A 13145-nucleotide genomic window follows, 5' to 3' on the forward strand; every position below is an offset into this window, starting at 1 on the left:
ATAAATTTCTAAATTCGAAAATGCAATTAATTTCAGCCGAATATCTGCTATCGACTCTTGTAAATATAGCACGTGCTTAAATTGAACTGCGGTGCTTAACTAACCAGGGTGCCTGGGCGCATAGCCCTACCCCTCATCGAATAACATGATAAAAGTTTCGAATTATGAGAAATATAACTGAGTGTGCTAAATAATTAAATGAGCAAGAGATTAAATTCATAATTGCTAATAGTTAAATACATATTTTTTCGTCAAGTACCTAATTACTAATCCATACATAATTAACTATTTTTTTTAACAACTATTTCACAGAAGAATACATGTACACACAAGAGAAACAAAATACGAAGTGCGACGCCATAGTGCCACTAGTAAAAACAAAAAGTAATCAGGAGGAAAAAAGAACAATATACAATAAAGAATCTGAGCAACAATTTGCATAACACATATACAAAATTACACATTACTAACATTTAGGATCGCCCTTGGGCGTTTACTGAAATTGGGGTCCCTAGTATCATAACAATAGTTAACAACCACAGGATTGTCCAGAAGTTCCTGTTTATCATAAAATGCTCTAGATAGGCGGCAATAAAAATCACAAAGATCCTCTATTCTTAACTCTTTACGAATTTGGCTATTCCGAATGTACCAGGGGGCATTACATATCATACGCAATACCCCGTTTTGGGCAGCTTGTAACTGCTTTCTCAAACTTTTGCACGAGTATGCCCAGACGGGGCATGCATAACTAAGAATTGGACGCAACGTGGTTTTGTAAATGAGCAACTTATTATCAATAGATAGAACACTGTTTCGAGCAATTAAGAGGAAGAGTGAAGCTTTACTAGCTCGAAACTTCCTCAGAATATGTGTAACGTGTGGGTTCCATGTAAGAGATTTACTGAGGATCACCCCAAGATAAGGGACCTGCTAGACCCAAGGAATGTCCACACCATACATTTGCAGGTGAGATAGCACGTGCGGATGTTGTTGTTCTTAAACCGTGTGACCATATTTCTCCTCTTCTTCTCTTGCAGAATGTATCTCATTAACTACATGAGGCCTAAAGAAGACGTTAATGTCCTTGATTTTTCTTAAGTTGCTTCTTTAATAAAACCAAAACCAGATTTATAGTAATATATGCTGAGTTTTAGAATGTATGGCTATAAAATTGAAATGTCTTAGGACCAGCTATTCTCCAGATCTCGTGTTTTATTTTAGGATTGAATGCGGAAGACATCTAAACTTCAGCTAAAAGCCGCCGGTCATCTTTACACTTATGTGAAGCTACTGATTTGTTTTGTGAAAGTTACATGTGTCAGTGATATATAATTATATATGAAGGTAAGTTTTGATTTTTGATTGCTTGATACATTGTTAATGTTGGGTGTGGTGGATGTATATGTTTAATTTCTGTTTATAAAATCATGCACAAAATATTTAGTATAACTTCTCTGACGCTTCGAATTGTTGGATAGCTTATAATTAGTTACGAATCTTTGTTAATTAAAATTTAAGTTACTATTTTTATCATTTCTATAAAAATAAACAGTTTAATAACATCATGATATACTGCTAAATCTTTTATATTTATTGTAGCAAAATTATGATTTAAGTATAGATTTAGGCGCAGTGATAGGCTGCTTAAGATAAAGAAATGCGCATTAAAAGTAATTAGGAGAATAATAAAAGGAAATTTATGTAAATGGAAAGAAAGACTGATAATCGCAATTAAGGTAAACATAGCTGTAATTAGCATGTTTTCCTCAAAGGGCATAAGATTTAACGGGAAAAGTGCAGAATCATCCACTGCTTGGCGCGTGTTTATGAATTGCACATACCCGGTATCCATGTACATATCGACCTATTTTCACTTCAAAAAAACATTCCAGAATTGCACAAAAATGGCATTGTTCACTCCCTTGTTTTTATCCATGTACAAATTGACCTATTTTCACTTGAAAAGTCAAAGAAAATTGAGAAAAATCCAATTCTTACTCCTGTAAAAAGCGCTAAAGAAATAAGTGGGCGATTTTGCACTTGACCCGATGTAACATCTATCATACTGACGTTTTCAGAATCCATGTTGGTGTACTTGTTAAGGATGAAAAGGGTTTTTTACTACAGTAAGACTTTTATAAGAATTCCTCGTTTCTTTAAATATTGCTTAATAGAATTCTTTGTCATTTGATGTAATTCATAAGCAATGACCATAAGCAGTTAAAAAAAAGAAAAACCATTTTGGAGTCGAAAATGTATGTTTTCTGTATTATTTTGAAATTTTTTTGGAATCCATATAATAAAATTTGAGCAAAAAATTATTTCATTATAAAATTTTTATTATAAATTCCATTATAATTTTTATCGTGCTTGTAGAGTCATAGGGTACTGAATAATGTTGCATACACATATATTGTTACACACATACACACAAAAATAAAAAAAATAAAAAGAACAATTAAGTCATTATTAAGTTAACTTGCATTCCATCTTAAAGTGGTCTACATGTAAAATCTTAGTGCTTCTGTAAATTACTGTAAGGAAACACAACTATACAGAGCTCAGTAAAAGTAAATGCTGTCGAAAATAGCAGTAACAGTTGTCGAAAATAGCAATAACAGCTGATGTTGTTGATGTGTCTTTGATAAAAACCTATTCAAATACTGCCATGATCAAAGATTGAAGCCCGGCAGTCTGCAAAATCAATTTAAAGCTGATAATTCCATTAATGCACTGTTTAGAGGTAGCAGCCTTCCTTCTTTCATTCCTCTTTCTTTCTTTTATTACTATTTGCAGTTTGCAACACACTTATCATTGGCACATGTAATTTAGTCTTTACTTATTTATTATTTTGTCTGAAATTGACACTATCTTTTCTAAAAGTGAAGTTATCAAAAGAGGTCTTTGCGAAAAAAGAATTTGGCTGATCACTTATTCAAATACTTTTTTCGGGGGAAAATTAAGTTTAGCAGCCAAAATTTGTTCAGGGAAATGGAACTACTCTGATATGCGCCCTCAAGTCGCCAAACATTTTTGGCGAGAAACTACACGCTGCCATATTGCTATCTAAACCTTTTGTCTACATTTCGAACTTTAAGCCTAAAATGTTTCCAAAAACACAGTTTTCGCGAATGCAAAAACCACATTTTGAACACACAATTTAAGCTAAAAATCTGAAACAAAAACAAAAAATTTAGATAGCAAAAACTTAAAGTTTCTAAACAAAAATATTTGATAAGAGTCCATGTACACAGCGATATGTTTTAACTTAAAAAAACATCTATAAATGGCACAATCTAGGCAACGAACAAATCTACGAACTACGCACACCTCGCTTTAATAAATTAACAACAATAAATTTCAAAGAATACCATGTACACATATTTTTTAAAATTTTTTTCCCAACCTTTTCATAATCACTATCTGAAAAATGATCGCTTTCGCTATCTTCCATCGTCGCCATTATTTTATTTTTTTCCAACGCATGCATCCTTCTTTATACATTACTAATCCACAAGCCAACATATACTATACAATAGGGAAACATGCGACCAGTCCCTCCAAAAGAACCGCGCAACCAACAAAATTTGGCAAACTGCCAATCAAAGCTAAATATTTCCTTTCATTTCCTCCAGACCGAGTAAAACCGTGATAAAAGAAATCGTACTAACAAATTCTGCTTCGCCCGAGTTTTCTCGGGATAGTAATTAACTGCAATATATATGAACCCGAGATAACTCGGAATAATCAGGGAAGCAGTTAAAATGTTCTAACAATGATAAGATATTTTGTAGCATTCCAATAGCAGAATGGGTGAGATTGCTATCTAGGTTCAAATCCTTGTGAACAGGCTGCTTTAATGGATACTCTTAAAAATAAAAAAAAAAAGTGGTTGCTTTCATATCTAACAAAATAGGAGCCAGTTTCCCTTGAAAGCCCTTCCACAAAATCACGTCTCCATTTATGTAGATAGCTATTAAGTGCTTTGCCATAATCAACTGAAGAAACAGGACACTTAATATTTAAATACATATTACTTAAAAGAAATTTAACAGTGATATCACATTTTATAATTAATATGCTAATTTAGTATAAATAAATAATCATGCTTATTCATATATAGTACTAAGAAAAGTATGTATGTAGACATTAAATTTTTAGTGAACATTCTTTTCTAAGCTAGAAAACTAAGCATTTTTTGTTATGGCAGTCCTCAATTTAACAAACAATTTTTCATGTTCTCTTCTCTCATAATAATAATTTGCCCATGAGCTTAAGTTAGCCCATCCAATGGCTGAGTGAATGGGCTGGGTGCGTTATTGGCTTTTATAATTTTTCCTATATATAGCAAGAATGCTAACCAATTTCCATTAGAAAGTTCTCCATAAAGGAATCATCCTCTTAGTAGAGAGCCCTTGTATGCTTTGCCATATTCAAATTACTTTCTTTACTTTTGAATTTGAGACATTTTTCAGCTTGTACATCTGTATGCTTATATGGCAAGCATGCATCCCTGCGAGTTAAAAATCATCTGTTTCTTCTGTTGTTGTATAATATAAACACGGATTGATTCTTGAATAAATAGTTAAGTATTTTTATTGGATTCTGCAGCCATTTGATAAATACTCTTTGTGCTTAATTAATTTATTAAGTTGATTAATTTATTTATTAGGATAATTAATATTTGTATTAAGGGATATTGCTTATTTCATTGTAATTTTGTTATACGAAATAACTTTTTTTATGAAGTTTTTCTGCAGAGTAAAATTCTACGCAGTTTTTAAATTTAACGTTTGGTGTTCCCTTCAGCCATTTTTCCAGTATATTTAAAAGCCAGATGAAGGCAGGCAGCGAAGCTACTAGTAATAGATAAAATGTGCTATGATTTCTTAAAAGTTGCACCCTGTGCATTTATCATTAAATCATGGAGGGAAAAAACTATGGCAGTCATTATCTTTTCTTTATCTGCATACTAAGTGGTAGAATTCTATTACTCTTTCTAAGATAACTAAAATAACAGCTTTTTAAATTTAGCCCCCCCCCCAAATCTGGTTAAAATTTACTTTACTATACCCCTTATCGAATAGTGTCTTTTTTTATGCCACGATCGGCGACAGGAAGGATCGGCACCAATTTCAAGATGGTGCTGATCATCCTGTCCGATACACAAGTGTTTATAGTAGATTTTCGACGACTGAAAAAAGTGTTATTGGAGCTGTCTTGATTAATATTGGCTAAATAAAGTGTGTTTTGATACTTCATCAAGTGTTGTCGTTATTCACGCAAATCTACGAACCCCGTACGAACGTAAAGGAAGAAAATAACGCAACTATTCCTATCATCATTTTTGTAAGCGGCCTCAAAATGAATTTTCTTCAAATTTAATTGTGTAGTCTTTCAAAAGCACTGCATTATTTTCCTTTTCTTCACACAGTATTGGATTTTAACAGTTTCTTTTGCGACAATCCAAGCAAGCAAATTTTCATGTCATCTTCTCAATCCCTGCAAATTCTTCCGTTTTTCGCATTAATAGAACCCTGTCTTAGACACATGTATCCATTTTTTTTTCGCTAAAAGCAAACTGTCCTTTGGAAAAATGTGAAATACAATACCACTATCTGTCTCATTTCAATGAATTTTATGTCACTTTGCTTACAGTACAAGAAGATGTATTACATAAACAATACAATTGTTGTCTCAAATTTACATTGCACATGGGCCAACACACAATTTGAAAGTAGCAGATAGACAGCAATTATAGGAGAGGGGGGTGAAGGTGGTGTTTATTTTTTTAACAAAATTTGTTAATTAAATTAAAAACTTTTTAATAGATATTTGTAAAAAAAATAAGAATAAAAATAACACAAAGAAAAATATCAAATTTATACTTATGTCTGAAATCTAAAAAATGTTATTTGCAAGAAATTTATGTTGGTTGCAATGTAGAATTGAAATAAACAGCTAAATATTAAAATTTTCAGATTGGCATTTATTAATTAATTGTAATATATTGAACTACTAAGTGACTTACTTTTAATTTAAATTAAAAGAAATATATGAAAGCTTCCCAAGAGGGACAAAACTTGAGAATAAATAATGACAACCTATTTTCTTTCTTTTGTTTATTAGATTTTTCTGTGATGCAAAACAGAATTTCATGAAGTTTGTAATCTTGGAGGGAAATTGCTAAAAAGTATCATCACTAATTGTAGATACTCATCAGCAGTCTGGTTCTTTTCGTAGACTTATTAATTTTCAGCTAAAAAAATCCTGTTCTAATGTAAATGTACTCAGAAACAAAGCAAATATTCTTATTTAAAAAATTAAGATATTTATCTTTTGACAAATACTAATAAAAGTTAAATCAAATTTGTATCTTAAAAAAATCTTTCAACTAGATTTATATCACAGTGTAAATTAATGAGCTCTATTTCTAGATTTTTCTGAAGCGTTATGGTAACGAATATAACGTAAAATTCCACTCCAGGCCATTAAAATCTTGTACTTTTTCTTCAGATTCTTGCCATAATAATGCTAATTTATTTACAGTAAATGTATTCTCAGGCAGCATAAAATTCAAAGGCCGTATGTGGTCCATGGAATGCCAGTTTGACTTTGACGCTGCTTTACTAGAAAACAATATGTGTGATTAAAATTAATTTGGAATGTCCATATTGGTAGTTTTAAACAGATGAAGTCAGAGCAGATGCATCATAGAGACGTCAGACTATTTCATGTTAACTCAGCCTACGAGGATCACATCGACAAGGAATGACCTAGACCAGGGGGGGCAAAGTGCGGCTCGCGAGCCTAATGCGACTCCCATAGGCAATTTGTGCAGCTCATTATGCATATAAAATATATGTATGAAATATAGTAAACTAAAACTATTCAGTATCCAAAAGGAAGTAATTAGTTAGTTTAGACTTCTTTTACAAAGTTATCAGGGATATCTTTCTATTTAAAACCTCTTCTACTACTTCTATAATGATGTAAATATGAACTTGTGGCTTTTAGAAAATCTAGATGCGTCTCTTACTGACATGAAGTTAGGCCAACCCTGACCTAGACCTTCCTTTTAACCCTGGGTAATTTCACAGAGGTTCGAATCCCGGCGAATGGGCTAGCTGCATAGGCATTTCTACAAGGTAACCCAAAAAAGTTCTTGCCATTTTGGACAGTCAAAAAGAAAGAGTCGTATAACAATTAATAATTGGCATAATCTTCAGAGAAATTACCATTGGCATCCAGTGCCTTTTGCCAACAAGTTGCTGGCTGTGCGATGCCATCGCAGTAAAACTCAGGTATCTTGGATGCAAAGAAGTCTGTGAGGGCCTTTTTGAGGTCGGGCCGGTTGTTGAAGGATTTTTCACGAAGATGGTTGCCCAGGGAATGAAAAAGGTGGTAGTCTGTTGGCGCAAGGTCTGGCAAGTAAAATGGATGGGGTAGTGTCTCCCAGCCCAGCCGCTTCATGATGTCTCTGGCCTTCTGAGCCACATGCAGCCTCACATTGTCATGGAGGAGGCGTACACTCTAATGATTGATCAATGCTGCCTCTTAATGCATCAGTGCCTGATGCATGCATTCCAGTTGCTACGAGTACAGGCCTGCCATGATGATTTGGCCCACCGGAGGAGCTCATGGTGCACCACTTGGCGACTAGTCCACCAGATACAGAGCATGATCTTTCGTGGGTGGAGGGAAGGTCTCACAATGCTTCAGCACAGAGTCTTGTGGTGACAACCAATGTCTGGAATGCCTTGGTGTGTCATACTGGACTCACTTTTCATCACTGGTGAGTACTCAATCAAATGTGGATGCATTGCGGTGTTGAGTAAGCATTGACAAACAGGCAGCAACATGCTGTTGCTTGTTTGCTTCGAACAATGAGGGGGGTACCAACTTGCTCAGCATGTATGCCTTTCCTATACGGTGCAAATAGACACTGATTGCTTCATCAGATACTTGGAAGTGTGCTGCAAGCTCACATGTTTGGCTACTGCCACTCTCTATGGTTCTCGCAGGGCCTCATCATCCAGCGCTTGTGGCCGACTGCTGCGTGGTGCATCACTAAAAGATATATCCCCTGACCTGAACTTTAGGAAACATTGCTTACTGGTTCGTTTGTTAATGGCTCATCCCCAGAAGCCTGGCAAATTCGGCAACTTGATTCTGTTGCTGACAGGCCCACTTTAAAATCATATAGCAAACAACTCCGAACAAGCACCTTTGAAGTGTCCATTTCAATCAGTCGCTGTGTGAGTTATGTTTGAAGTACCGACGCAATGCGCTTTTATACTCTCGGTCAATGTTCAGATTCCCATCCTAACTACTTTATCACCAGGTTTGGTGACTATTTTTATGTTGAGATGATTATTATGAGACGTTTCTTTTCCAATGTTTTATCAGAAACAGCAAGAACGTTTTTGGTTACCTTGTATAATTTTCCCAAGTGTTTCATGTTTATGATCCAGTTTTCCTCAAAAAGAGTTCCACAAAGGCATCCCTCCTCTTAGGCAGATAGCCCGTATATGCTTCATAATTAAATAAACCAAACCAGAACTTTTTTGGTATTTTGTCAGAATTCTTGTAATTTGAATAGTGATACTGAAACATGAACTTTGCTGTGTAAAATTCCTTATCAATAAGCATGCCATTCTTCTTTTGGCCTGCATTTTATTTAACCATATATGAATCAAGAGCTGTGTACGTGTCATTAGTGTATTTTACTGATGTCCAAATTATATAATATCTGTAAACTTGATCCCTTGATTAATATATGTTAAAAAAAGGGCATAATTGTAACATTTTAAATGCGACACTGAAGTGAAATAGCATATTTCAATCCTGTAAATTATTATCATTCGATATTTCAGAAGCCAGAATTACAGCCCTTATAAACCAAAATACTGGTTGTCAAAACAAAAACTCGCCAATGCTTTCATAAATCAAAACAAATGCAGTGTATGATGACATTATTGTAGGAATTTTTTTATTTTTTTTAATTGTTAGATTATGCAACTGACAAGACAGAATACTTTGTATTTGCATAATATTTTTACAGTTTAGTGTGTCTTCATTTGGTAGAATTCATAGATGATTTTCCAAGTAGTGGGAACATTAACATTATGCTATTTTAGGAAATCATGGTACTTTCTGACTATCTGCCCAGCCTGATGAGAATAATGAGACAAAGCACTATGTCACCAAAGTTGGCAACCCAGCATTTTATGAAAGAGAATTTATCTAGCAATTCGTTAATGGTTACATTACACCAGTATGCAGTGTATGTGGTTTTGAAACTTTCTGCTTATTGTGGTTAGTCTGTGGCTTTTTTTTTTTCTGATATAATGCATCATAAAGCCATTGAGGAGTTGGCCTGCTAATGAAAAAAAAAAAAAAAGTGTTACCTTTTTTTTTTGCAGGTATATGATATTTTGCCTAACAGTAGGAAGTGCTGGAATGTACATTCCATGAAATTAATTTGTGCAGTTATCTGATGATTTTGAGTGAAAACAGATCGATCTGTACGTGGAGAGCAGTACCAAGTTACTGTGTGATGCCGAGAATTCTGCAATTCTTTGATTTTTTTTTTTTTAAAGTTTAAACAGATTGCTGTACACCAGGGCAAGAGACTGTGAAGAAAAAAAGTTTTATTATGGGTGTTTGTTACATTTTTAATTTAGTTAATTTGTTGTTGTGTAATTAGCCATGTAATCAAAAAGTACGAAGTACGTTAAAAATTTTTTTTCCTTATGAAGACAGAATATTTAATATTTTAATTATTATTGCTTATTTTGCAGTGAATATACAATGGGTGATGTTACAAAGTCATTTCTTTATGCTTGGTGTGGAAAGAATAAAGTTACACCATCATATGAAGTTAGAGCTGCTGGATCTAAACAAAGACAAAGATTTCTGTGCGAGGTAGGAAACAATTCTTTTGTATTTTCTGAAGATCAGTTTTTTCACCTTTTTCTTTCTTGTAGAACTTTTTAAATAAAATTCCATGTTTCAAGAAGCCTATAGTACATGAAAAATCTCTCTTCATATATTTTAATTTTGATATATATATAAATGGGAGAAAATGAAAATAAATTATAAATAAGAAAATATGAGAACCAAATAATAAAAAAATTAATTGGATAATTAAAAAATATTGATGCTTATGTATACACACGAAAAAATATATTTTGAAATATGTATATTTTTCTGTGAAATAACATGAATAAATTCTGTATTTCTGACATTTAATTTTGTTCTGATTTTTATCTAAGAAACATTCATTAATGTACAGCTTCTATCACATGTACTATTAATTTAAAAACTTATTGAAAAGTAATCAATTTTTAATAAAAACTGAGATAATGTTAGCCTTATTTTCCCTATCACATTAAGTTTTGATACTTGGTTTTAATGACAATAACTTTTAAAACCTCATCTTCACACTGATAGGAAAATATGAAATGAATTTATAGTTTCAGTTCTATTTCATTCATTTATGAATTAGTTTTAATAAACTTTTGTTACTGAAGCAATTTTAAATTTAGGAAGAGCTAGCACAGATTTCCAGGGAGTATTTGCCAAAGTGCAGAATTAGGTTAAAATGTCCTTAAATTATATAAATAATGTTTTCAGTAAAATATCTTGTTACTTTCATGTTATGTACTCAACAGTGAGAAGAATCATTATATGAAATTATATGAAAATGTGATCCAATTATATGAATATGTACTGTTAAAAATTGCCAGAAAAGTGTTTGAATGCGAGTAGGAAATTAGTTTGAGAATAGCTGAATATTGTTAAAGCCAGCTGTTCGCTTTATTTATTGCTGGTCTAAAGAATATCTGTCTAGTAAGTTTCGTCATTCTTACAGTTCATATTGTCGCAATATGTCTCCGAATACACCTACTGATTGATGCAGTTATTTGCAAGAAATATGCATATCTAGTACAGAAAAAAAAATCTAAAAAAAAAAAAAAAAAAAAAAAAAAAAAATTTTTTTTTTTTTTGGAATAAAAATTCTCTGATATCTTTTTAAATTTAAAACATGTCAGTATGTATGTACATGGAGAGCAGTGCCAGTTTGCTCTGCAATGCATGATGTTGATCCACGCTTAGAAATACTATCTATGTATAAAAGAATTATTTTTATAATTTATGAATAACTGCTAGCCTGATGATTGAGCACTAAGATATGCTCCATCATTAGCAAAAACAGTTGAAGAAAATGAATCTTCATAACTTTAAATAATATTGAAGTATGTACACTGATCATTAAATTTAAAGGATAATGAAAAAAAATATGCTCACTTGCTACCAGTGGCCAATTCTGTAATTATTGATGTTAATTAAATGCAATTGAGCACTAGATTGCTCTTCCATGCATACAATAGCACCAGAAATACCGTATTTGACAGCATATAAGACGCACCCTTATTTAGACGGTCACACACAAGAGAAAAATTCCAATAGCTCGCGCAAAAGCGCGGTACCACAATAACTTAAAATGTGGTTTCTTTTAGTTTTTACGTTTCGTAAAAGCCAAATAAACAATCATTGAATGCAATTACCAAACATATTTTTATTAAGGAAAATTAACAAATGGCAAGCTATTTTTTTCGGTAGGTGGTGGACCAAAATCACTTGCTGCTGCTCTGTTTCCATGCACTTTGGCGTAGTTTAACACTCCTAGTTTATACTGAATTGTATAGCTTAATCTTTTGTTTCCTGTAGTCATATTTTCCTGGGTATTTTTTTAAAACAAACAGTTTTAAGCACCGATACCGACACATTTATACAGAGTAGCACCGATACCGACACGTGTGTCGGCTGATTCAAGAAAGTCTAAGTAAAGAAGGAAAGGCTCAATAGACGTAATGTGACCGTTGAACCTGTTCGAACTTTGCCGCTTTTTGGCAACAAATATTTCATGCATGCGCAAAATAATTATGGCAGATGTAGAAAAAGTTATGCGTGTCTAGACCTTTATCCGGGCTAAAAATAGCATTCAGTATTTAAAGTTAACCTGTGTCCTTCACATATAAGACGCAGATAACTTTTTTTGAGACCAAATTTAGGAAAAATGTGCATCTTATATGCCGTCAAATGCGGTATACAAATTCGATGATGTAGTGCAGAATCGATGCTTGTTGCAATTTCGGTCTGTAATATTGTTTAAAGTGAATGTGTGATCATTATTTAGTAGTTATGGCTCAAAGACGTCATTTAAGTGAAAGTCAGAAGTGGCGAATAATTACTAGTTATTAGTTACTTTCTTGTGTCATAATTTTATCTTAGGTTATTTACCATATTTATTCGAAAATGAGATCCTTTTTTTCAGTCTTGAGTGCAAAGGGGCAGTTTGCTCAGAAGAGCTATTAATTTCATTTTGGTATTTTCCATTGGTTCAGTATAAAATGGCATTTCACTTTTCAAATTGTTACCACCAAACATTAGAACCCTGCATTATATTTAAAGAAATTAAATAATGAATCTGCATGAATGTGTGCATGTTTTTTGCATTGTTAAAAAATGACAATACCTAGAGGTATCAAATTTTGAATAATCTAGTCTTCAATCGAATATGGAATATGCACTCGAATATGGGCATCTGGAAGTCCAAATGAGGAATTTGGAATTTGATTTATTATCTATTTCTTATTTTGTAAAACTTTAACAAATTTTTGATTAGCGAATTCAACGATTTCTAAACGAGCAATAGCAACCCTATGCTTAACAAATTTTTGATTAACAAACTCAATGATTTCTAAGAAAGCAATGGCAATCCTGTGCGATGGGAAGGGGGAAATTTTTTTTTTTATCTCCAGCACATGAGACTGTATCAGAAATTCTAAAGATATATTTGTTTTAAATATTTTTTGATATTGCTGTTGAATTGAATTTTATGATTTAAGTCCAAAGAACGTGATATTTAATAAATAAAGGTAACACAAAAATGTTTTAAAAAAAAAAAAAACGCCCTTATGGGCATAATATAAAATCTGAAAGCTGTCAAATTTTGTTCTTAATTTATTCTCATATTATTTTTAACATTTTCTTTATTTTAATTTTTTGTTTTAATTTTTTCTTCCAAATTTTTTTTAAAAAATGAAATAGCAAAATCAGAGGAAGAAGTTTAA

The 13145-nt window shown here is 32.6% G+C and overlaps 1 protein-coding gene across 1 annotated transcript in view; it reads left to right on the top strand.

Moving 5' to 3' along the window:
* Window positions 1–410: 410 nt before the first annotated feature.
* Window positions 411–13145, top strand: part of mle (dosage compensation regulator mle) — a 144925-nt gene continuing 132190 nt past the window's right edge. The window contains exons 1-2 of the mRNA XM_085811245.1: window positions 411–1347; window positions 9807–9930. Coding sequence (XP_085667371.1) covers window positions 9817–9930 — 114 coding nt within the window. The 5' untranslated portion in view covers window positions 411–1347; window positions 9807–9816. The remainder of the gene's footprint in view (window positions 1348–9806; window positions 9931–13145) is intronic.

Source organism: Stegodyphus dumicola, chromosome 2 (assembly GCF_044657685.1).
Source record: "Stegodyphus dumicola isolate Sdum_Otavi_A_Nest chromosome 2, ASM4465768v1".
Taxonomy (NCBI): Eukaryota; Metazoa; Arthropoda; class Arachnida; order Araneae; family Eresidae; genus Stegodyphus; species Stegodyphus dumicola.